This window comes from Hydra viridissima, unplaced genomic scaffold (assembly GCF_058129835.1).
Source record: "Hydra viridissima isolate aposymbiotic clone 2 unplaced genomic scaffold, HvirCarnegie_v1 scaffold_3, whole genome shotgun sequence".
NCBI classification, from domain to species: domain Eukaryota; kingdom Metazoa; phylum Cnidaria; class Hydrozoa; order Anthoathecata; family Hydridae; genus Hydra; species Hydra viridissima.
This window is the reverse complement of record NW_028324302.1, coordinates 3418480-3444134: the sequence shown is the minus strand read 5'-3', so window position 1 is coordinate 3444134 and position 25655 is coordinate 3418480. Positions and strand designations below refer to the sequence as shown.

General features: G+C 29.4%; 4 protein-coding genes across 4 annotated transcripts; 2 read left to right on the top strand and 2 right to left on the bottom strand.

Moving 5' to 3' along the window:
• Positions 1–1371: 1371 nt before the first annotated feature.
• LOC149890622 (alpha-(1,6)-fucosyltransferase-like) lies at positions 1372–4216 on the bottom strand. The gene is made up of 2 exons (XM_090083363.1): positions 4117–4216; positions 1372–3522 (listed from the first exon to the last, which is right to left on the bottom strand). The coding sequence occupies exon 2, from the start codon at positions 3508–3510 to the stop codon at positions 2047–2049; it is 1464 nt and encodes a 487-aa protein (XP_089939489.1). The 5' UTR covers positions 3511–3522; positions 4117–4216; the 3' UTR covers positions 1372–2046.
• A 2446-nt stretch (positions 4217–6662) lies between these two features.
• On the top strand, positions 6663–19117 carry LOC145202408 (pre-mRNA-splicing factor SLU7-like). Its single transcript, XM_090081469.1, has 20 exons — positions 6663–7398; positions 7473–7535; positions 8707–8794; positions 9122–9202; positions 9525–9587; positions 9675–9712; positions 9902–9965; positions 10111–10179; positions 10444–10517; positions 10601–10646; positions 10851–10948; positions 11094–11161; positions 11427–11566; positions 11766–11822; positions 11907–11949; positions 12021–12082; positions 12191–12298; positions 17374–17442; positions 18451–18540; positions 18622–19117. The coding sequence occupies exons 1-20, from the start codon at positions 7253–7255 to the stop codon at positions 18799–18801; spliced, it is 1647 nt and encodes a 548-aa protein (XP_089937595.1). The 5' UTR covers positions 6663–7252; the 3' UTR covers positions 18802–19117.
• On the bottom strand, positions 13678–16701 carry LOC149890621 (E3 SUMO-protein ligase ZBED1-like). Its single transcript, XM_090081468.1, has 6 exons — positions 16204–16701; positions 15816–16060; positions 15640–15713; positions 15064–15424; positions 14493–14904; positions 13678–14314 (listed from the first exon to the last, which is right to left on the bottom strand). The coding sequence occupies exons 1-6, from the start codon at positions 16561–16563 to the stop codon at positions 13757–13759; spliced, it is 2010 nt and encodes a 669-aa protein (XP_089937594.1). The 5' UTR covers positions 16564–16701; the 3' UTR covers positions 13678–13756.
• Positions 19118–22035: 2918 nt separating the features above from the next.
• On the top strand, positions 22036–25335 carry LOC145180775 (E3 ubiquitin-protein ligase MARCHF5-like). Its single transcript, XM_090083138.1, has 3 exons — positions 22036–22257; positions 23950–24643; positions 24778–25335. The coding sequence occupies exons 1-3, from the start codon at positions 22223–22225 to the stop codon at positions 24922–24924; spliced, it is 876 nt and encodes a 291-aa protein (XP_089939264.1). The 5' UTR covers positions 22036–22222; the 3' UTR covers positions 24925–25335.
• The last annotated feature ends 320 nt before the right edge of the window (positions 25336–25655 follow it).

The window sequence follows — 25655 nt, the reverse complement described above, 5'->3', positions numbered from 1 at the left end:
AAATTAGGCAAAGCCTTTTCAGGCTGGCGTGAAAAACTGGCTGAGCTGAGACATGTGATTACAACGTATTTCAGGCTGTCGTATGTGATCATCACCAAGCCAGCTGTTTAGTGAACCGACTTGTTGGAGCAAAGCGACTCTAGAGGGATTTCTGCCGCCAGTGAGGCAGAGAAGACAGCCTCGTACTCAAGCGCTAATTTATTGAGAGTGTAGTTCATAGCTGCTGCTATGTCCGTCAAGATGATTACCAGTGATCGGTTGCTGAACACGACCTCATACTCCAGATGGTCTTCAACGCAGGAAAGGTGGAAAGAACCTCTATCTGTGACCATCTCAAAGTCTAGAAGCGTTCAATATTTTGAGGGTTTTCTCTGGCTTGCTTTTGTTTTTGGAGCAAGAATTATGATCGCAACTGTAAACAAGTATAAACAGAATCATGTAGGAGGTGTTAGGGGAAAGAAAAAAATAAGGCGTGTTAACGAAATGGTCTTATAGATGTCACACTCCAAGGATTAAAGAACAGACTACCCAACGGTAACGACGGTAGTTATCTCGGGGAGGTAAACACTACTATCTTACGCCTGATGTTAACGAAAATTTTGTGTATGAGCTGACTTCACCGCTTCCAAATATCATCTTAGAAATAAAAGATATGAAACAGATGGATGAGGCATCCATTTTCACAAACGCTATTTCTCGGTGTCCAATAACAATTTTGCTAGCAGATTATGAAGACGCGTTTTACTACCTCCAGATCTTCGTTTAACTTAATGTAGATTTGTATCAACATTTACTTTTAAGACCTTTTTACTGACCTTTGTTAAGGTTCTTTAAAGATCTTTTAAAATATTTGTAGATTTCCTGATTGAAACTCACGTGCACTTTCAAACACTAAATAATTGTGGAAGAACTGAAAAATTATCTACAAGGTTGTAATCAAGCGCTGGGTAAATGTGTGGTCCATTACTACTCAACAACTTTTTAGTTGCTGAAGCTAATCATGTTTGTTATAGGTATAAACTCCTCTTCGAAATATAGAAAATTCAATTAGTTTTTTAGAAATCGTTTTTTGGTATATTAGGGGTTAACACGAGCTTCTAAAAGTTGAACGCCAAAACTCAAACGTTAACTTATTGCTTTAAGGAAAAAAAATGTTTAAAAACAAGAGAAAAAAAATAAAACTACTTATTCAATAATCCGACGATTCAATCATCTGTTCTGCTTTGTTTTTTTAAAAAACAGAGGAGTAACTTTGGATCTCAGACTCAAGGACAAAATAGAATAAGAAATCAGAAAAAATAACTCGATTAACTCGATTCTCGAAATGATTTCCCCGTGAACTTGATAGCTGTAGAAACTACTCCTGTGATATGAGGTGCGAGGTATTTTATTCAAATTACAGCTCTTTAGCATACAAACAATTCAGCATGCCGATATTAGAAAATTAATCAACACATTCTTTTAAATAAATGATAATTTAACACGATTTGAAACTAACTCATAAATCAAAAAATTACCCCACGCAAACATTGAGGAGCTGCATTTCGTCATAGCCCTGACTAATAACCGATTATTAAAAGCGTAACTGCAATATTCAGTTTTTTTTTAGATTTACTTAAAATGTCCCAACAGAGCCTACTTGCATTTATCAGTTTGAATGCTTTACAAAAAACATGCCATCCCATTTCAAATTTATTTGCGTTTTTGTAATTCTTAAATTTAAATTAATCGCTGATTACGTGATCAGCGATTAACAATATCTTGTTAATAATACAAAGGTTGTTTTATGCAAATGCACCTTTTTTCCTGCTGTGCCCTTTTTTTGCCGTGGTTGTTACTTTGCCAACTTACACATTAGCTCGATACTAACTTTGCTGTAACCTCGCACAAAACAGGGAATATATATATTTTTAATACTATGTATAATTCATAGTTACTTCTGTTCAAACCTTAACAGTGAAGAGTAATGATTTATTGTGTTTCTTTAATCAAAGTCAAAAAGTTATGGTTTATCGGTTTACACGCTCCACTTTTGTAACTTCTTTATTATTTTTCCCATCTACAAGGAAAAAGGTAGTAGCATGGACACCCTGGCCATTCTAATAGGTTCTGTTGTTCACAACACCTACTTTTGAACTGTTTTCCATTATTGTCTTCTTGTTTTATGTTTTTAGAAAATAAAAAATTGTTAAACACTTCATTTAAGGTCGTTTTTTCTACGCTTGTTGAAGACATAAATTTGTCAGCTTTTAAAAAACTACCGTTTTGATATATAAACTTATTTGGTGCACTTAGCCCATATCTAAAATGCCATGAAAATGGATAAATAAAATTCCACCATCTGTAATAAACCTCTTGCTCTTCTCCAACAGCTTTTAAAATGTTATCTTGCTGAAAAGGGAGCAATGCTTGCTTCAGCTCATATACTAACCTGCAAAGGTTTGATGAAACGTCACAAACAAGGTAATCAGAGCTGCTAAGCAAATGCAAATCAAGCAATGTGCTTTCTGTAATTTCTTTAGCAAAGCCTTTTTGAAAATAGTTTCCCAAACCAACTGACAAATAACTTGGGGGTAAGTTTGATATAACAAAGTTTGGAGCATATTTTCTAATAATACTTAATACAGGGATATCGTCAGTAGCAATATAAACACGTTTGAGAGATACACCACTTTGATTAAAATAGTTTTCAGCTGCGTTTACAAACGCAATTTCATTAACACATTTAGCTTCACCGCTAGTTAACTTGTCACCATGTCGGATATGAAAACCAACAACAGGTGGCTGAAAGTTGATTTCTTGTTTTATACTTTTTAACGTTTCATTGAACTTTTTGTTTGGCCTCAGAAGTAAATAACCAAGAAATTGTGATGTAAACCATATCCAAGGAGTTTTTATTCCAAGATGAAGCAAGTTTTCATTCAGTTCCTCTGGTAACGTACCAGGAATGTGTCTTGGATAGGGAGCCATTTCTTTCATCGTATTAAACTCAATGACCTGATGAGTATTGTCAATATCATAACCATTCCTTAAGTAACATAAAGGGTTTTGAGCATTGCATACATTTGTTTTGTTAAACAGATACTTACTTTTCAAATAACCACGCTTCTCGGACTCTGGCTTAACCCATTGAAATACGCCATCAAAGTGACTATACTCATCCTGGTGAATAAAAAATGTTCTACCCAATCCATAGGCAACTTGCATACAAACGCCGTATCGGTGTACATTGGAGCCAAATCCGGAATAATTTTCCACATTTCTACACAGCAAAATTTTCTTTTTCTCACAATCACCATTTTCTTGCAGGTTGTGAATTTGTTGCCAGATAAATTGATGGATTTCTTTTAAGGAATGGAATCTTGGCTGATATACAGTTTTGTTATGCAAGCTTCGGTACTTAAATGTTGATTGATTTTCCTTTAGAAACAAAGGCCATATCACCATCAAGTTAATGAGGAAAAATGTTGAACATAATAAAACAAGAACTACACCACACGTCTTTTTCATTTTAACGTAATTCTAAAAAGAAAAAAAGATGGCACAAGATCGCTACTTTTAACACCATTTTAAAAAACCTTTCTAAAATTTAGATATCAAATAACCAATTATGCTCAATAGTGATGAGGTAAAACACAACCACGTGCTTTATACACAAACATACATACATACATACATACATACATACATACATACATACATACATACATACATACATACATACATACATACATACATACATACATACATACATACATACATACATACATACATACATACATACATACATACATACATACATACATACATACATACATACATACATACATACATACATACATACATACATACATACATACATACATACATACATACATACATACATACATACATACATACATACATACATACATACATACATACATACATACATACATACATACATACATACATACATACATACATACATACATACATACATACATACATACATACATACATACATACATACATACATACATACATACATACATACATACATACATACATACATACATACATACATACATACATACATACATACATACATACATACATACATACATACATACATACTTTTTGAGCTTTGAACAGTCTTTGCTGGATTTTGGTTGCAATAAATAATCATTATTTATTTAGATGAGAGGTTAAATAACTCTCCCTGTGTGCGTCTTTTGATAATCGTTGCTTTTTGAATTTTTCTTCATCACGATTCATTTTGTTATAATTTATTTACAGGAAAGGTTAGTACAATCAATGTTTTTTGCGTCTTTTAATCGCTGTTTTTAACTTAATTCTCTCCCCTTACATTGCTCCCTTTATTGAAGAAAATCACCTCTTGATTTTTAAATTAAAGTGGGCTGTCTTGAGCGTTTGTGTGGGATGTTGAACTTGATTTTAACATTGGATTCTGGTTGTCCGTTCGTTTGCTTTTTGTTAGTGAGTTCTTGCGGTGTTTCAACAAATAATTTACATCTCAAGATGTTACATAATAAACATTTAAAATAAATCGCAATCGGTTTAAGATTTAATCAAGGAATACATTTTGTGGTTTATACAGAGTTTGTGCAGGTTGTAGGTTGTACAGAGTTTGTGCAGGTCGGAGGTTGTAGGGTTAGAGTATTTATAACATAAAGGATTAATTCACTAAATGGGAGAGGGTTAATTAGCAAAATAATTATTCAAAAAATATTTTGCAATCTGTATGTACCTTTTTAGTTTTACCAATTGTATGTACCTTTTTAGTTTTGTGTTGTTTGCAAAATTCATTTGCTTTCGACGTTCGACAAGCTTTTGCTACATCTCGAGCTTTGCCAACCAGAGACTTAATGCCTCGTTTTTCCAAGCCGTCTTCAACACCACAACGTTGCAGATTAACGGTATTCATGTTTTTCGATATTTCGTTGAAGTAAGGCCTCTGCTGTTCAAACACGTCGTCGTCGTCGTTGTCGTCGTCGTCAGTGATATAAGCATCCGGCAGATCACCTTCAATTTCAACCTCAAGTTCTTCTTCGATTTCAACGCCAGCAAGTTCTTCAGCAGACTCGTCAGTGACGTCACCTTCTTCATCTGTCTTTCCAAAGTCTCCAACCATTTTCACCATGTTCGATCCGTTATCAGTCGTAATTCCGAGGACATTTTTTTTCCTGATGCCATACAATTCCAGCACGCCTTCAAGAGATTCTTGATTTCGCTATCCATCAAGAACTGCAATTGACGCCAAGAAAGCTTCGATTATGTCTTAAAAGCTCCGTCGAGTTTCAGAAAAACCAGCTTTCCCTGTAGATTGGTTTTTAACTTGGCCCGCTTTTTTTGAGCCAAAGCCATGATTTGACGAGCAGAATTCCGTTTGACTTTCAAGCCAAAATGTTTTTTCCAAATCGCCAGTCAAAATCTTGATTCCTTCACTGCTGAATAGGTTAAAGGGAGCGCCGTTTTGAAGAACCGTCATATTCATGCCTTTCTTGAAGTCCTCTTTCGAAATTGTGATGGTAACTTTGTTGAGAAAGCGATCGATGGGTGCTTGTACTTTTCTCGTCTCACTAGTCGAGCCCTAATTTCCTCCAAAAATGGATGAGGTGCTTTTTTTTTCCTTTTCGGCCTTCTCTTTCTTCAGTTTCTGCTCTCTTGCCTCAACAATTTTTGTCAAAAGTGTCGAATGTTTATTGGCAAAATGGCGTTTCATGTTGGCGGTGGTTTTTTTTTTCCGTTGCTCTTTTCCCTCGTACTGCATTTTGCATGTTGCACCGCAAAGTTTGCTGACTTCCTCCCCTACACTAATGTCAACTTGACAAAAAAACACTTCGTCCTCTTCGCGATAAGCAAACCATTTCAGTTCATCATATAACCTCTCGTCTTCTACGTTATCTCTCATGGTTGCAATTTACAAATAACAGAAATCGCGGAAAAATTCCAAATATATATTCAACTTTATATAAATATTGCAGGAGAAGAAAAGAAAAATACAAGATTATTTTTGGGTCATTGAATAATTTTGAAATGAAAAAAATAATGACAGAAGATAAGAATAAATATGGCACTTCATTCATTTCACAAGAATAAGAATTTAAAAAAACAATTTAAGCAAATATATGGTGGCGGCCATTTTTTTGAGATTTATTTTTAGACTAAACTTGTAAGTCATTTTATTGTATATGAAATGATTTGTTAGAGACTTATAGAATTTTGAGTTTTAAGTTTCTTGAATGAAGTGCAGAGGTCGTTAAAAAAATGTGTCAAAAATTAATCTAAAATTTGTTCAGTTCAAAATTTTTTTGAGAGCCGGGATCTACTAGTTTTTCTCGGCTCCGGCGCCGGCTCCGGCTCCTGCAAAAACTATCGGATCCTCGGCTCCCGACTCCGGCTCTGCAAGCCTGGTATTTACATGAGCGCTGTTTGACAAATTTCTTTCAGAAAAGGGGATGGAGAGTAGGTACTTTTGATAATTTTAATAATCACCTTTAAAAACAGAAATTGACAATATCAACTGATGAAACCATAAGAAAACTCTGAGCTTCAAAATAAATGCTTATTAAAATAATCATTTCTAACTCAAACTTATAACATTGTATCGCTTTTTTTTTTTTCGCGGACCGTAGTGAAGAGTATAAAAAACCCGAAATAATGTTTTCCAAATACAAATCAAACATATAACAAATTACAGGTTCTCCCTTGCTTCTTTAATTAATCAGCGTCCTTTGTTTGTCTTAAAATATTACCTGTTTAACTTTTAAATCTAAAACAGTTTAGTTAAATTATAAATCCACTTTTAACGAAATTCGTATGCAGTTAAGCGTAGGTAATTACTTGTTAGATGCCTACCTGAGTTTTGCCATATTAGATACCAACTTAATATATCCTCCTGGAAATCTACTCAACTAAGTCTCTTGAATACAGTTTAAAATCATTTTTTGCCTGAAAATTCTGTGTTAGATGCCTACCTGAGTTTTGCCATATTAGATACCAACTTTATATATCCTCCTGGAAATCTACTCAACTAAGTCTCTTGAATACAGTTTAAAATCATTTTTTGCCTGAAAATTCTGTGTTAGAAGAATGAATTATACTATTAAATACAATTAAACTAGGTTAGATCAAGATGCCATGTATGTCAATTTTTAAAAATTATGCTAAGAATTTGGAAAACAAAGAAAAAAATTTTTAAGTGATATTTTTCAGCTGTTTATGGTAAATATATTCTACTTATACAAATATGGCATCTGTAGTTGCATCAAATCAAGATACCAAACAGCTTGATTCTACAAATTCACAAAAGCGAGTTGATTGGAAAAAGCAAAAAGAATTAGAAGAGGCAAGAAAAGCTGGAACTGCTCCTCCAGAGGTTGATGAGGAAGGACGGTAAAATAATCTATCTGTAGTTTAGTTTTTTCTATTAACAAGCAGCAATATGCATTATATTTTTTTCATTTTAGGGACATTAATCCTCATATTCCTCAATATATCACATCAGTTCCTTGGTATGTAGGAGAGAATAGGTATGATTAAGTTTTAGTAATAGTAACTGTTATAATAACATTAAAAGTTAGTAAAAAAAGTTGTAATGGATAGTTTTTCATTATACACAGATTATTGTTAAAAACTGAAGTGACAGATTTAACAGATAAATCTATAGAAATCCTGAATGTATTGTCTTTATATTTCTGAAGTATGGCTACTTACTAATCTTTAAAAAAAATCTGCTATCTTGAATGCTGCTGTTTTTTGATAGAAAGCTGATGAAGATGTGCTTGTACTATTAAAATTGGTACATAACTATATTTTCATTTTTGTTGGTCAATATTTGGTTAATTGTGTATTAGTTGAAAATTAAGTCTAAAAAAAAGAGGATTCTGTAAATGGGTTTATAACTATTTAACTACACACAATCATCTCTTAATTTTTAATGGAAGTTAGAATAAAAGATTTTTTTATTCAAAAGTAAAGTTGTAGTTCATATATATATGAAATAAGTATATAATAAGAATTAGACAGAGAAGTAGAAAAAATTAAAACTTTGTCAATATATGATGAAGTTGATAAATAATGAATTATTTTGGCAAAAGAATTTATCAATTAAAATGACAATTGTGATAACAAATAGGTAGAAGCGTCAACTATCTTAATTGAAATCCATTCATAAAATCACAATGTACATAATCACGATCAAAAAACAAGATAAAATTTTTTTCCTGATCCACAAAAAAGGGACAAGCTGAATGTAAACTCTGTTGATCCTAAAGACCTTACTGTTGAGGATTTGAAAAATGATATAATTTCAACAGGAATCAAATTGTAAAAACTTGAAGAGCCATTGAAAATTATCAGAGGAATGTTGATCCTAAGCCAACAGAATTTCTCAGTTGTTGGCCTCAGAACCTTCTAATTTTTTTTGAAAATCTGAAAATTTTAAAAGTATAGTTATAGTTATCTCTCAAAGATATTTCAAAAAATTATTTAGATTTTACAGCTAAATAACAAATTTCATTTTATGTTTGGAGGACTAAACTTCAACTAGTTATATCTTAGACACCATTAAAAGCTATGAGTTAATATTTGGTTATTTTTCTTGTTTTATTACATGGTAAACTGCCATGGTGTCAAATAATGAAAAGAATTTGATTTTTTTGATATAAATTTTGCTACATCCTTAGCATTGTTACTTTTAAGACCAACTCTAAAGCATCAACGTGTTCAAGCGGAGAAAAAAAAAGTATTTGCAGGTTTAGAGCAATGGTATAAGAAAGGAGTCAATGAGGTTATTTTTATTATTATTATTTTTTCTGTTAGAGGATGTAAAAAAGTTAGCAGACAATTGCATAAATACAAGACTAACAATATTAACTAATTATTTTTAAACTATAAAAAACAAAATAAAACTAGAAAGTTATGCTAAATAGTTTTAAATATCAAGTTCTAAATTTCTTTGGTATAGAAGACTTTAAATAAAACTCAATAAGTATTTTAACTATTGCAATAAGTATTAATAATTGTATTATTTAATTATCAAGATGATTTTTATCATCATGGCTTTTTTTTTTTTGCTTATTGTTCTCTGCCTTTTATAGTAAAAAAAAATTTTCAGGAAAAAGTTGCAACCAAGTTTAGAAAAGGTGCCTGTGAAAATTGTGGTGCAATAACTCATAAGAAGAAGGATTGTTTAGAGGTTACACAGTGAATTTCTGTAAATTCGTAATTTTCATTTTAAATGAGTCTCTTTTACATGCTTTTAAACACTTTATTGATGAAAAAACAAAAACAAATGAAGTTTCTTCAATATTCTTTGTCATATCGTTTAATTCTCTGTCATATTGTTAATCTTAAGTTCTTTTTAATCAATTTAATCTTTTTAGCTATCATACTTTTAGGAATATTTTCTTTTTTTAATTTTTAAAAGTGCTTTACTTCAATATTTTTAATAAGCCCTTAATACTTGAATTTCACAAAAATTAATAGTAAAATTGAGTTTTAATTGTTTATATTTTTAGCGTCCTCGTAAAGTTGGTGCAAGATTTACTGGTGATGATATAAAGCCAGATGAATTGTTGCCAGTAAAAAGATTAATCTTACAGTCTGATTAAGTTAACTTATACTCACTTACATTAACAATTTATACCAATATTTTCCAATTTTTTTAGGGCGAATTAAATTTTGACTATGATGGAAAAAGAGATAGGTGAGTTTTTGATTTCTAGTTGTAAATTATTAATAATTTTAATTTTTAAAAAAATCCAATCATCACAAATTCTTGCAGAGTGAGCGTGTTTCAAGTTGTCTACTTTGTTGTTGTCTACTTTGACAATTGAAGTTGTCTTTTTGAGTGAACTTACTAAGTTTAGCAATTATTTCCCAATTTGATATTTAGATGGGCTGGTTATGATGTGCATGTACATAGTAAAGTTCTGGAGGAATATGCTAAAGTTGATGAAGTAATGTGCATTAAAATTATATTTATGTTATATTTTTTAATAACCTTATGATAAACTATGTGTTTTCATAAAATAAAAATTGGTTACTGAAAAAAGGTATGTAATTTTTTTGTAATTAACAAATTAAATGTAAATATTTTTCTAGGCAAAGAGGCAATTAAAAGCTGCTCAGCTAGAAGAAGAGTTACAATCTGGGAAAAAAATTACAAAATTGGTAACTTTTTCTTCTAATTTTCAATTATATCATGCATGTAGATTGCAAAGAAGCCTTTATCAGTGATGGTCTTATAAGTGTATTGTAAAATTTAAAAAAATATCATTTATGAAGAAAAATGGTATTTTTTTAACAAATGAATAATTTGAAACTTCAAGTTAATAGCTTAAATTTTTCTCTTTAAAGATTATGATTATGTAAAGTTTATGATTATCTCTTTAAAGAATATGTAGATTAAGTAAAATTTTATGGCTTTTGTATTAGAATAATGATGATGAAGAAGAGGAAAAGTATGCTGACGAAGTTGATATGCCTGGACAAAAGTTTGATGCTAATGTGTGAGTTTTATATTATGTTCAATATTGACAGTTGTAATTTAATTTTGAAGCTAAAAAATATTTATATTGAATTGCATCTACAGGAGGCAGACTGTACGAAATTTAAGGATACGAGAAGACACAGCTAAGGTATCATTCTGTTGCTTTTAAAAACGAAGCTTGAGATATCTGAAGTAAAATTTATTGTAACTTAAAAAGTTAATGATAAGTTTTTTATGTATTTTTGTGTTAAGTTTGTAGTAAATGTAACTGCATTGTAAAGTTATGAGAATCGTATACTTTTTTGTCTGCTGTTGAAGCCTGAAAATCAATCAATTGATCTCTTTTTTTTAGTATTTGTATAATCTTGATCTCAACTCAGCATTTTATGATGCTAAAACTCGTTCAATGAGGGAGAATCCTTTTAACCAAGGAGGTGGAGTTGGAAAGATGCAAGTATTATTTGTATTTTTAATTTTATTTTCTCATAAACTTTAATTTGTTACATAATTGTAATTAGTATAACAATATAATTGTTGTAAATTTTAAACAATATTTAAATTTTTTTTTTTTTTAATAATTTTTTTTTAATTTCAGGGTAGACTATGTAGGAGATAATTTTGTTCGAACGACTGGGCAAGTTAAAGATATTGCTGGTGCACAATGTAAGAAAAAAATTACATAAATTGAAATTAGTGATCTGATTTTTCACTTGTTACTAATTTTTCAATTAAAGATTCATAATTGTTGAAAACTTTGTAAAGCTTACATGTAATAGATATAAGTCAGCTTCACCTAAGTTCACCTTTTAGACTAAAACCTCTAATGTTCAGGTTTATTAAAAGTAAATTCATCTTTTTTATTATTATTATCTTTTCACATATGAAATAGTGTAGAAAAAGATATTTTGGATATTTTTTTTGTGTGTAGTATTTGCCTGGGAAGCATATGAAAGAGGTGCAGATGTTCACTTACAAGCAGATCCCACAAAACTTGAATTATTGCATAAAACATACAAAGTGAAAAAAGAAGCTTTTAAAGAAGAGCAGAAAGGAGGGATCCTAGAAAAGGTATTTTTACTAATGATGCCACCAGCTTTTCCCATTTATTATCTTAAGGGATATTGTATTGAAATAGCTATATTCAATTCATCACTAATTTTTATGTGGATCTTCTAAAATACTTTAATAGTTTTATTGTTTGTAGCATTGTTTCTATCATTAAGAATGTCAAGAATCTTATAATTATTACTAAGCATTTTACATTTAGTATGGTGGTGCAGAACACTTAGATGCTCCTCCTAAGGAATTACTACTTGCTCAGACTGTAAGTTTTTATCTCAAGCAAAATACATTTAACAATCAAAAAGCTTTCAATATGAAAAATGTTTGCAATCATTCAATGTTCTAGGAAGAATATGTGGAGTATTCACGATCTGGAAAAGTTGTGAAAGGTACATTAACATCTGTTTTCAGGAAGAGATTTCTTGTGGCTGTTGTTTTTTACTACTTTATTAATTTACAGGTCAAGAAAAAGCTGTGACAAAATCAAAGTATGAAGAAGATGTGTACCTTAATAATCACACTGTAGGGATTGGATTGTTTTATTTGTTTTTTAAATTTGCTTGCGTGTGAACCTTTATTATTATTATTTTATGCTTTTATGAACCTTTATTATCATTATTTTCTTTTTAGTCTGTTTTTGGATCATATTGGAAAGACTTTCAGTGGGGTTATGAATGCTGCCATTCTTTTATTAAGTTGTCATATTGTACAGGTGAAGCTGGAAAGATAGCAATTAAAGTGAGTTCTCTCTACATTTAGTTTTAACAAATTCCTAATTGCTTTTTTAATTTCCTTTTTTTTCCCTCTGCAGATTTCATTTAATCTTAGATTAAGTTAAAATTTAATAATTGTGTCAGTTGACTTATTTTTTAAACAAACCCTGGTCTACTACTGAAAATACTATTTTAAAAAATAACTACATTAACAGAATTCAATAAAGATCATAATTCAGTTGAAAAATTTTTTAAAGAACTTTTTAGCGATTTTTTTTATTGGAAAAACAAAACTCAGTTAAAATAACAAAGCATCAGCAAACAATAACAAAAATGATAAAAACAAAATCACTAACAACAGTAAGTATAATAATTGAAATCATGATTCAAATGATGAGGATAAAATGAGTTAGGACAAAAAGAATTTTTAATTTCTTTATTTGCAGAAAATTTCCTCATGTAGCATACAGTGTTTATTTTATTTATATAGAAACTTTTCTCATTATAAATATATATGTATGTATATATATGTATATGTATATATATATGTATGTATGTATGTATGTATGTATGTATGTATGTATGTATGTATGTATGTATGTATGTATGTATGTTGACCAATCTTATAAGAGCGTGAGGTTTTGCATTTCAACATAATACAACTCAAAAGAGCAATATATATATATATATGTTTGATCTAGAGTTGCAAAAAAACGCGTTTTTTTCCTCTTGCGTTTTTTTGGGTCAAAAAAACGTGTTTTTTTGGTTTTTTTGGTGTTTTTTTGTTTTTTTTGACTTTTTAAACAATTTTTTTCTTTTTCTTGGTAAATAATTTGGAAGAGTTTTTTTTTATTCTCTCTGTTTATAGTATATGATAATTATTATCACAAATACAATATATAAACACCAATTTAAAGTTAATGTTTTAATAAAAAACTTAAAAGAGCTATTTATTAAGTATATTCATTAGGCAATTTAATACTAAGTTAGTTATAAATCTAGGTATATTGTATGAGAATGTTTATTTGTCATGTTTTACTTCTTAAATATTGTTGTACATCCTAAATATTACACTCATTATTTACAGAAACTATACTTGTCCATGACAAAATAACCATTTTTATAATTTAAATATACTAATATACAATGTCATGCTTATATAATATCAGATTTCAAATCTTTAAAGAAACAGAAAATCCTAATATTTATTATGTAATAAATTGGTCTTATATTGTTTGTTACATATGTTGAATTATATTGCCAGTAAGCCCTTATAAAAAAAGCTCTAATTTTATTTAATTTACATAATCTGATATTTTTTAATAATAATGTTTTATTAGTTTTAATTGGTTATTAATTTAGTGCTAAGTAGTGTAGCACTGTGTAGTGTAGTATACACACAATTAAAAAGAAGTGTAAATATTTAAGCAAAAAACTCAATAATTTAGTAATTTTAACATGTATTTAAACTATAAAAGATATTCTAAATGGATGTGCTTTCTGAGTCCAAGTCTTCCCACCCTAGACAACATTCATCTAATGATTCATAAACAAAGTCACTGTCACTTTCTACGTTAACTGCTTCAGACTCTGACCAAGGGATTGAAGTGCTAGGAACTTTATTTACACTCAAGTTATTAATTTGAGGAGTAGTTATGCTTGTGCCATTTTCATAACTGGAGTTTTCAATATTTTCAAGTTTTAAATTTTGTGAAATGAAAACTAGTTTTCCAGCCCTTTCAGTTGTTAAGCGATTTCTTTTTGCACTATGAATGTTAGAATAAGTACTAAAACTTCTCTCACATGCTGCACTTGAAGCTGGTAGCTGAAGAATTCTAGATGCAACTTTTGATAGTTCAGTAAAGGAACACAACCCTTTCCACCAATTTATGGGTTGAGTTATTCCAACTGCAGTCCAAATAAAAGGTTTGGAAAATATGCCACCCTTTGATTGGTAATTAGCCAAGTCAAACATCATAATTTCTTTGTTTACTTCAGGCATACTTGCAGCAATGTTGTGTATCGCCTCACATGCATCAATCTATAAAAAGATTTCTCTTTCAATAATTTTAAAATTACTTTAATTATTTAAATAGTATTTTCAAACTTGAAAATACTATTTAAGATAATTCAAAATTTTTCAAAAATTTTACTTTTATTTATTTTACTTTTATGTATTTGGTTTTAAGAATCATATATGAACTATGTGTAGTAAATACCTTTTGTTCTCCAGTCAAGACTCTGCCTTGAAATTTGGGATCTAGTATATTGGCAGCCAAGTGAATTTTTGTTAAACAAAAATCTTTTCTTTTCTTGAAGACCTTTTTGGCTTCTTCTTCTTCCTTTTTTGAGAATGGGCTAACTGTTAAGTTTTTAAAAATGTGGTCTTCCAAGAAGTGAAAAGTTTCCACAACAGAAGATAACATGGGAGTGTTCGATTCAGTTTTCTTTATTGCATCAGCTATTGGTGACAGCAATTTGAAAAAACTTTCAACCCTGTCCCAAAAAACATCTGATAGAAGAATAATTTTTGTTGTTGAATTAAGTCCACTGTTTTCAGAAATAGCCAATGTTTTTAATGGTTGCTTATTTTTCTGTATGCTATCTAAGCATGCTACAGTTGATCCCCACCTTTAAATAAAACATAAAGAAATTACAATAACTTTGATAAATTTAGAGTAAAGTAATTTACTAAATGAAATCTATTTTTATGAACGTATAATAAAATTAGTTACATAGTTCAATTTTTTTTTGTAATATACAGTATATTTATACTTTTAGTTGTATTACCTAGTTCGTACTGGTAGTTTCAAGGAAATGCATGTTACTACACTAGCTGATTTTTTTTGTATATCTCTAAATGCTGCAACAGATAAATGAGAATTTTTTATCTCTTTAACAATATCAGTTACTTGTGACATCAAAACACTTAAAGTTATCAATTTTAAAAAATCTGTGAACAGCAAATTTAAACCATGTGAAATGCATCCATAGCAATGAAGATGGGGATAACAATCTTTTAGACAAGTCCATGCATTTTTCATATTTGCAGCATTGTCAGTCACAATGCCCAAAACTTTGTTAGGATTTATTTCTTCTAAAACTTTCTTTATTTCATTTGCCATATATTCACCAGAATGGTTTAATGTTCCTACAAAACAGTTTAGGATATATTATATATACTGTACTATATAAATATTATAAACCAATTAACTGATATGTTATTTCTGCTTACTGAAATGGTTTTCAGTGTTGTTTGTTATAAACTTAATATCAAAGTTAATTATGAAATAGTATGCATATTTTAAAAGTCTACCAGTCTGTTAAGTAAATCCATTGTATACAGTACTAGAATTATGGTTTTACCTGTAGGCAATGTCTTCCACAAAATGGGTGATGAAGAAGGCAATGTCATTACAAAGTTAATGATAGCTTCATTTCTGTAAAGAAGAAAAAACATATAAACAAATATGATCTGTTTATTAACTAAATAATATAGCTTCAATTGCATCAACTAATATTATAATAAATTGTTACTGTACCTTAAATTGCTCCATCCATCACACATCAATCCAAGATAATCTGCAGTTGCTACCATCTCTTTAACATTTGCTGAAATCCTTGAAAATTCATTATCTAATAACACATTTGACACATCATGTCTTGATGGAGGCTTATAAGCAGGACGTAACTTGTTCAAAAAGATTTTCCAATAGTTATTTTCTACTATATGAAGTGGCGATCCACTAGCATATATTGCTCTGGCTAGGTGTGTATCAATCAATTCCTGCAAAAGATAATGTCATACTGGTACATCAGTCAATCATAAAACAAATCTAAAATCTATACATCATGAACTTTTGATAAGCTAGTTGCCAAATCAGTTAATCACTCAAATAAGTCTTAAAATTTAAAAAATACAATACACACCTTTTCAGTTTTTGTCATGCTGTCAAACATGGAACTTGGTATTTTACTTCTACAAATTGAATTAGAAAAGGATGTTCCAAAAGAATCAGATCGTGGATTTTTTGCTTTTGGTTCAGCATCTCCAGGAGAGTCTTGCTGTTTTTGACAATAACCTGATTTGTTTGCATATAGACTTTTTACTTCATCAGGACATTTTCGACATTTTTCAATATGCTTAGTCATTCGAGTTCCGTTTTTAGACATAATGTCAAAGCAAAAGGAGCATTTAACTCTTTCCATTTTGCTAATTTGGTTCATAGGTATAAATAAATTGGCAACTACAGTTTTATTTCTCCCCCCTGTATGGCCTGCTTTATTCATTTTTATAATTAAAATTTACAATGTTAAGCAAAATATCTAAAATTTAAATATAGTTAAATAGAGAACATAATTGATTATTAAAAAGAGCATTTAAACTGCATATAACTTTTTATTTGCAACTCAAAACTTTATAAGTACAGCAAATTAATAATAATAATAATAATAATAATAATAATAATAATAATAATAATAATAATAATAATAATAATAATAATAATAATAATAATAATAATAATAATAATAATAATAATAATAATAATAATAATAGAAATAATAGTAATAATAATAATAATGATAACAATAGCAATAACAATAATAATAATATACACATGTATATATAATATTAATTAAAATTGAGTAAATGTAGTTAAGTATAATAAATTTAGATAAGAAGTCTTTATTATGTCAATATATAACAATAAAGTCAATAAAAACTAAATAGAGGAAGATAAAATTAACTAATAATTTTTTATACAGGACTGCTATAACCGTGTTAACCTAAAAATTAACAATAAAACAATTACCTTTAAGCATATTAAAAGAAAATGAATTTTAGTCAAATTCAGCCTTAGTTTTCCTATATAAATCTGAAAAGAAAATGGGTTTAATAATATTTCTATTAAATTTGAATTTAGTAGCTTAAATGATGAATTTTTGAATATTTACCAAAAAAACCGAAAAAACGGACCCCTGTGTTTTTTTTCCAAAAAAACGACCAAAAAAACCAAAAAAACAAGAACCAAAAAAACCTGTCACATCTCTAGTTTGATCTGTAACAGAAAGTTGTATGTCATTTTGTTGTATTTACAGAGTGGTGCACCATTGGATCAGCAACAAGATCAATTAAGCTCAGCTGTTTCACAGAAGTCTTTAGTTGAGGTTGGTATATATATATATATCGCAATATATATATATATGTGTATATGAATACTGCCAAATGAATTTTTAAAAATTAAAAGCATTTTTTGCTGTCTTTTATCTGGATTTTATGTAGATGTCTCTGAGTTCTGCCGAATTTGCTCTATATGTAAATATATTAATTTGCTCTATATGTAAGTATATTAACTTGCTCTATATGTAAATATATTAATTTGCTCTATATGTAAATATATTAATTTGCTCTATATGTAAATATATGATAAAATATTCACCAAAAAAAAAATAGATTACATCTTATTGAATCATTTCAAGAATGTAAGAGCATCTTATTGAATCATCTAAGTACGAATGGCTTAGAACTTTATATAAAAATACCGACGATATGGCTATAAACAACAAATTTGTAGATTTCAAAAAAATGCTCCTTCATTTTTAACTCTTTTGATCTTTCGATCGTTACAATTTTTAATGCATTCTAAAAATCACTTAATTCATTTATGGAATAGATTTTCTTTCGACGAAACCAATGAAACATCCTTCTTCAGGGTGGGAGAGGATGGAAATTATTTGAAGATGGAAGTTTTCATTAAAACAGTCAACCAACGCTGTTGCTGAGTGAAAAATCAAGTTATGTTTGGATTACCTGAAGGTTTTGAACTGATACAAACATATCCATCCTCCTCTAAAATTTCTTACTTTCCGCGTTTGATACCTTTTTTTTTTTTCATTTTAACTTTAAAGAGCAAATTAAGTACTCAGAAACATATATAACTTTTTTATTATCGAAATTTTATTTTTTTAATCCTGAAAGCTTACTTTATAAAGCTTATAAAACTTTTTTGATTCTGGCCATCTCGATATAAACAGATCTAATAAAAAGCCATCTTCGTGCCAATGCGTATGTTATTAATATTATTATTATACGTATATTACAATACACTGTATATCAAGGTATACCGTTGATATACTGAGTTGGTAATTAAGCTAAAAATTATTCATAAATTTTAGATGCACAAGGAAACTGTTAAAGATAAAAAGTCGCGGGATAAAACATCGTCTGAAGAAGATGCCTTATCAAAGAACGAACGCCTTAAAAAAGTAACTTGGCAGTTTATTTTCTTTCTTAGCTCAGATTTATAATTTAAGATATCAGATATTTATTCTATAATCTTTTTTTAGGCGCTGCAAAAAGAAGAAGAGCATATGAAAAATATGAGCTCTTTATTAGAAATTGACGAAAGAAAGCGAGCGTATAATTCTTTAAATACTGATAATCGACAACCTACTGAAGAAGAACTTACCGCCTATCGAATTAAAAGAGCAAGATCCGATGATCCCATGGCACAGTTCTTCAAATAAATTATTAAAGTGCTTGGGTCTTAAAATTATTTTCTCTATACAAGTGCAAACAATACGATATGAAAAAGCTCTTCATAATTTGCGATTAACAGAAACTTATATCGCAAAGAATTCGGGAAAATCGAAGAGATTTATTAATTACTTTTACTTACTAAAAGGAAAAAATATCGACAAAATGCACGACAAAAAAAAAATATCGACAAAATGCACGACCAAAAAAATCTCCTAAAAAAAATTCATCGAGGAGAACCATGAAATGAAATCCATGTAAAGATTTGATATGTATATAGCAAAGAATCTTTAACATGTTTACAAATTTTTTGTTACAATTTTTGTTTCCGAAATAGCTCTGTATTTTTACAAAACAAAAGTTTTTACTGTACGAAGCTTTTACCGCAAAAAGCTTTTAATTGTTAAAAAAACTGTTGAGTTTAAAGAACAAACGCCATGAAAAATGTCAAAGTGTATTTCGAATAATAACAGCTAGAAGAAAATGTTGAGATCGCACTAATCGTAAAAATAAGGCTCTTTTTTAAGATAATTTTTCATAGATCAGCAAGTATCAGCTCAGGTGGCAAATGAAACATAGTGCTAATGTTTTAATGAGTCATGAGTTAAATGAAAAAAGTTCGTAATTTCTTAGAAGTAGCTGGCATAAAGTAAGCAAACTTTTGCGGCATGAAAGTTTTTCAATATTTCCTTCTAAAAATTGTTAAAAATGTTTTCTCGATTACAGAAAGCTTTTCATGTGATCTGCTTTTAGACTTTCATGTTCTGCAATTCTCGGAATAACGCCACTTATTTCCCTATAGAAATTTTAAAATAAAATTGCTTTAATGGCACTCAATTGAGCTAATGTAATTGGAGCATTGGTGGATTGAGCAACAGGGAGTTTAGGTACACAAGATTTTATGCTGGCCTCACTGCACATTACTAATTAGTACTTATCTGACTCATGCACGTCATCTCTTTTTTCTTTTTTTTTTTTTTTTTTTTTTCGCAAAAAGAATTTGGCTTTTAGTTTAGTTTTAATAACAAACTTTTTCAGCACATTTGTTATTGTCAACGCAATACACTGTACTAATACATCGATAATTAACATCACATTTACACATTATAAGTTTCAAAATAGAAGCTTGTTCGGATTTTCAAAATAATCGAACAAATTATTACAGTTTGATAATTGTGCAGCACCTGTAGTATATGCTAAATTGCTATTATGCAAACTCCTCACTGATACCATCAGATTAAATTTTCGAAAATATTTTCATGTTTTCATTTTGCATGTGCGATATTAGCCAATAATCGTAAATTTTATAAACGCATTGTACTTTGATCGTAATGAAGACCTGTATTTACAGATCTCCGTAATTACAGGTTTTAAATACGGTTCTAAATACGGTTCTAAATACGGGTTTTAAATACGGTTTTAAATACAGGTTTTAAATACGGTTCTGATAATTAAATATTCTATTAAACGAACATTAATTTTGGAAATATCATCAAATTTAGTGATGCACCAAATACGACTTTGTCAATATAATATTTGGTCGGTATGTCTTTAGTGAGATATTTGCAATTTTTTTAACACCTACATCTTGAAAATTTTTGTGCATAGATTATAAGTTAAATATTAATAAAAAATTTTTTTTGCTGTAGTTGTGAAGTTGCAAGTGATGTGAAGTAGCTTAGATTCGTAAAAAAATTTAAATGATTTTATATAATTTAAACCTCTCAATTCTGTACCCTAGCCGAAGTATCTTTACTTAGAACCATCCAAATAAACCTGTGGTAACTCATATTTAAATCATTATAAAACAGGCTTAAGAAGATTTTAATCTTATTAAATACTTCTAAACGTTTAAAAAATTTATTAAACTTCCAACAGTTATTGAGAGAGCATTTAAGCATAAAGGTGTTAGTAGGTGAAAATTTGAAACCAAGTTGAAGATGGATTTATTTGAAAAACTATTTCTGTTTATATCACATCATATGTTTTTATATGTAATATATAATATTTTTCATTTAACAGTTTGGTCTAAATACCAGGTATTTGCATCTTGGACATCTTATTTCTAGGTGCACCTCAAATCTTTAAAGTTTTTTAATTAACTAGGACTCTATAGTAATGAAAGAACTTGTTCATGACAAGGTAGAACAAACTTCAAATGTAAATCTGTACCAAAAGAAACTTATGAACAATTGGCAGCTTCACTAGTATCCGGTATTATGCTTTTTGATTAAAAAATATTTTTTCGATAAAAAAATAAGCTTTTTTTCAATTCTTTAATACAGGTTTCATCTCCTTGAGTTATAGGTTACTAAATTGTCACTTCTTGAGAAATATCAGAGTATTTATAAACCTTTTTTTATTTCTTTTTTCGAGCTGTATGAAAGTGATAGCTAATGTGTTGAGAATTGTGCTACAGACTGTTTTGGAAATGACAGACTGTCTCTGACAGACTGTCTCTGACAGACTGTCTCTGACAGACTGTCTCTGACAGACTGTCTCTGACAGACTGTCTCTGACAGACTGTCTCTGACAGACTGTCTCTGACAGACTGTCTCTGACAGACTGTCTCTGACAGACTGTCTCTGACAGACTGTCTCTGACAGACTGTCTCTGACAGACTGTCTCTGACAGACTGTCTCTGACAGACTGTCTCTGACAGACTGTCTCTGACAGACTGTCTCTGACAGACTGTCTCTGACAGACTGTCTCTGACAGACTGTCTCTGACAGACTGTCTCTGACAGACTGTCTCTGACAGACTGTCTCTGACAGACTGTCTCTGACAGACTGTCTCTGACAGACTGTCTCTGACAGACTGTCTCTGACAGACTGTCTCTGACAGACTGTCTCTGACAGACTGTCTCTGACAGACTGTCTCTGACAGACTGTCTCTGACAGACTGTCTCTGACAGACCTATTATTTTCTAGATACTTCCTAAATTGAATGGTACTTTCATTGCAATTTCAGTGGCCAGTTAAAAACATTAGATAAATTTATTCAAAGATTGTTCATACATTAAAGATTTTTTGCACCGTAAAAATTACTAATTCCTTATATATAAGCAGATTCTTGTTTTAATTTTTTTTTAGAAGCATAAAATTCCAAGGTATAAATTAGAATCCACAGTATAGAAATTTTCTAATGTGTAATGAACAGAATTTTATTATATAAAATTTTGCACTGGAAACCGTCAACAAAGCATGATTGCGAACCTTAAGGACATCTTATACTGATTTTAACGTCACACTCTGCGGTGAGAATATTTTTATCTAACTTGACTTAACATGGTCTGTAACTGTCATTAATTTAAAAACAAAACTATAAAAGTATTTTATGTAGTGTATATATATTCTAAATGGCATAATCGGTAATGAATTTTTTAAAAGTACTTTGTTTGTTTAAAATCTAATGGATACTCTAGAAGCAGATACTACTGATAACAGGTGAGGTTTCCTAGTTAATTATATCTTAAATTAAAGCCATATTGGCTATTTATAACCTATTTCTCAGAATTTGTATACAATTAAAATTAGTTACGATAAATATTATGAATCTTAAAGTTATTAGGTATCAGAAAATATGGTGTTAAGAATTTAAAACTGTATTATTATTGTTATTATTATTTTTATGTTAACGGCACTTTTTTTTTTGTCACAATTTTAATCAGCATTAAGCTGAGCTGCGCTGAAAAATACGAAAAATGTAAATTTATTTTTTAACTTTAGGCACTTGTTTATACATATGCATGTTAGCTAATATTAAATTTTCAGACTGGAAGTAGGTTGCATACAATAGATGACATTATATAAGCTTGAGATTTATGAACTTATATGAGCTTCCAATTTATGAACTTATATGAGCTTGCAATTTATGACTTGATATTTATCATGTTTTTCAAACTTTCTATTTTTGTGAATATGCAAATGCTACATATTCATTTTTATAAAAGCAAGAGTAATTTGATTTTACACCCATTTCTTAATCTTTTTAAATGACTTTGTGTCTGTATTTAGCTATTCTATTATATAGATTTAGGAAAAACTAAATATTATATTAAGAAATCTCCTAAAATTAACAAAACACCAATTTCATAATTTTTAATTAAAAAATTTTGTCAGCCTTTTTTCAAACACTTTTATATTTCAGTTATACTCTTTTTAAAAAAAAGCAGTTGTTTACATATTGCAGAATAAAGCACCTATAACTATTGAAATTTTACAAAAAACCAAAATAGCTGAGAAAAAATTATCTGTAAATTATTTTATTAGACAATTTTTTGATTGTAGAAATCAAAAGTAAAAGAAATTTAGGTTAAAAATCTTGAAAAGTTTTTTTTTATTATTTCCTTTCTAATTTTATAAACCTAAATATTCTTTATTAAATCAGTTATTTCAAGGTTCGAAATTATTTTGGAAGTTAAAGGTAATTTAAAAACAATTAGGCACTTGTGCAAAAAAAACACAAGAGTTCTAATCTAAGTTAATCTACTTATATAAATAACTGCGAATAAATTAATTGTAGATTGCAAAGCAAGCAAATTGATAAGTTATTCACATTATTTTGCTTTGATGTCATATTTTTTGAAATAACTGTTCTGTATTAAAAGATTTTAAAAGAATTTTTTAAAATCAGGACATTTAAATAGTTGTAAATTAAGAGTTTTATCAGTTGGTTTAATGAGCAAAGATAATAATATATCTTGACAATTTTCATTACTATCTTTGTTTACAACTTTCATTATTATCTTTTTCAAACCATGTTTTATATATATTCCATCAAATAGTGAAATATAAAACTTGGTTTAAAAAATAATGACCATAGTTTCAAAATTTATATATTCTCAAAATAGTGGTTTTAAAATGTTCACCCATTTAAGAACTATTAAAAAAAAAAAAAAAAGGGTTGAAATACTTTGTAAGAAAATTAAAATGTTCTAGTTACAAATCTACTTAAGAAGTTAGATTCTATATTTGGTTGCTTTAAGATTTTTCTGTCAAATGTGCTGAGAACAACTGTACATTAGAAAAAAGATAAGCCAAAGAATTAATCAAAAACCATTATATTGAAAAGCCTTTTATTCTATCTATAAATATAGTTATTCTATTTGTTTTTAACTTTGAAATAACTCTATTAAGGCGAACATGTTGGGTTTGTTTTGGTACAGATGATGATGATCCAACTGCTGTGTGGAACCGTCCATGCAGGTGTCGTGGAACAACTAAATGGGTCCATGACTCATGCCTCCAAAGATGGTTTGATGAAAAGCAACGTGGTAACCCAACTGTTCGTGTTTTTTGTCCTCAATGTAATACTGAATACACAATTGACTACCCAGCATTAGGACCTTTGCTTCTTCTTATTGATAGTGGTGATAAAATGATATACAAACTTTCTAATGTTGTAGCAGCAGGGGGTGTAATTGGTTCATTATATTGGTCTGCAGTTACATTTGGTGCAATTACTGTCATGCAGGTGATGGGTCACAAGCAAGGGTTTGAAGTAATGGAAAAGGCTGACCCTTTATTTCTTTTAGTTGGACTTCCAGTTATTCCATTTGGATTGATTCTTGCAAAGATGATTCGATGGGAAGATTATATTTTAAATTTTTGGCGAAAGCATTCTCAAAATTGGTGGATTTTAAGGAAACTGTTTGGAGAATATGATTTAGATAATAGACCCTTGAGGCAACCACAAGATACAAATTCACAAAATGATTTAAATGGTTCAACACGAATCTTGTGTGGTGCTTTTACTCTTCCAACATTTGCAACAGCTTGTGGAAATTACTTTTTTGCGAAAGTGGAATCTCCTCTTAAAAGAGCCATTTTGGTTTGTTGTTTTATATATATAATATTTTGCTATTAAAGTTTTATTTTTTACTTTATTGCGATTATAAATTGTTGAGTATTTTCTATTCTTCGCTTATCTATGATAAGTGATATCCTAATTCTTTTTTTATGCAGGGAGGTGCAACTTTCATACTCATCAAAGGGGTTATTCAGATGTATTATAGACAGCAACAATATTTACGTTTAGCACGGCGTCAAATCAAAGACTTCGTAGAGCCAATATCAAAACCCACTGATAACAGTTTATCCACAAGCTTATAAAAAAAATCGAAAAATTAAAAGTAGTTGGAGACGGGGTTTAGTCTGTAGGATTGTTCAGTTACAATTCCTATTTGTCGCGGTTATTAAATTGACTTTATTCTATCTGTATTTTCACAGTTTTTACACCTTCACCAAACATTTAATTTTTCGCTAAAATCTAAGCAGCAAAGAGAAATGCGAGTTCTGTCTTTTCTTAGGCGCAAACTTCTTAAAATAGTAATTGTGAATTTTATTTCTCATGGGATCTGTTTTAGGTAATATGTTTTCTCATGGAATTTGTTTTATGACATTTTTGTAGTCAAGCAGAATAATTCCTGACAATCGTAAATTTTATGAGTTAATTCTTTCGTTTTTCAATTTGTTTTGCAATTTTTGTCACTGAAATAAATGCAGAAAAGAAATCAACATTTAGATTTGTGCTTTATTAGATACTTTAAAAATACTTAGTCATCTATAGGCACCCTCTTTTTGCAGTTACTATATTCATGAAAGTCATTGGTTTTTCATAGGAAGGTGCGTACATGATGATGAGTTTTTCATAGGAAGGTGCGTACATGATGATGAGTTTTTCATAGGAAGGTGCGTACATGATGATGAGTTTTTCATAGGAAGGTGCGTACATGATGATGAGTTCAGGTTCTTTTTCAAAATACAATTACGATTAAAGTTTGATTGGATCTTTTTTAAAATTTGATTGGATCTTTTAAAATTTAATTGGATAAAAATTTGAT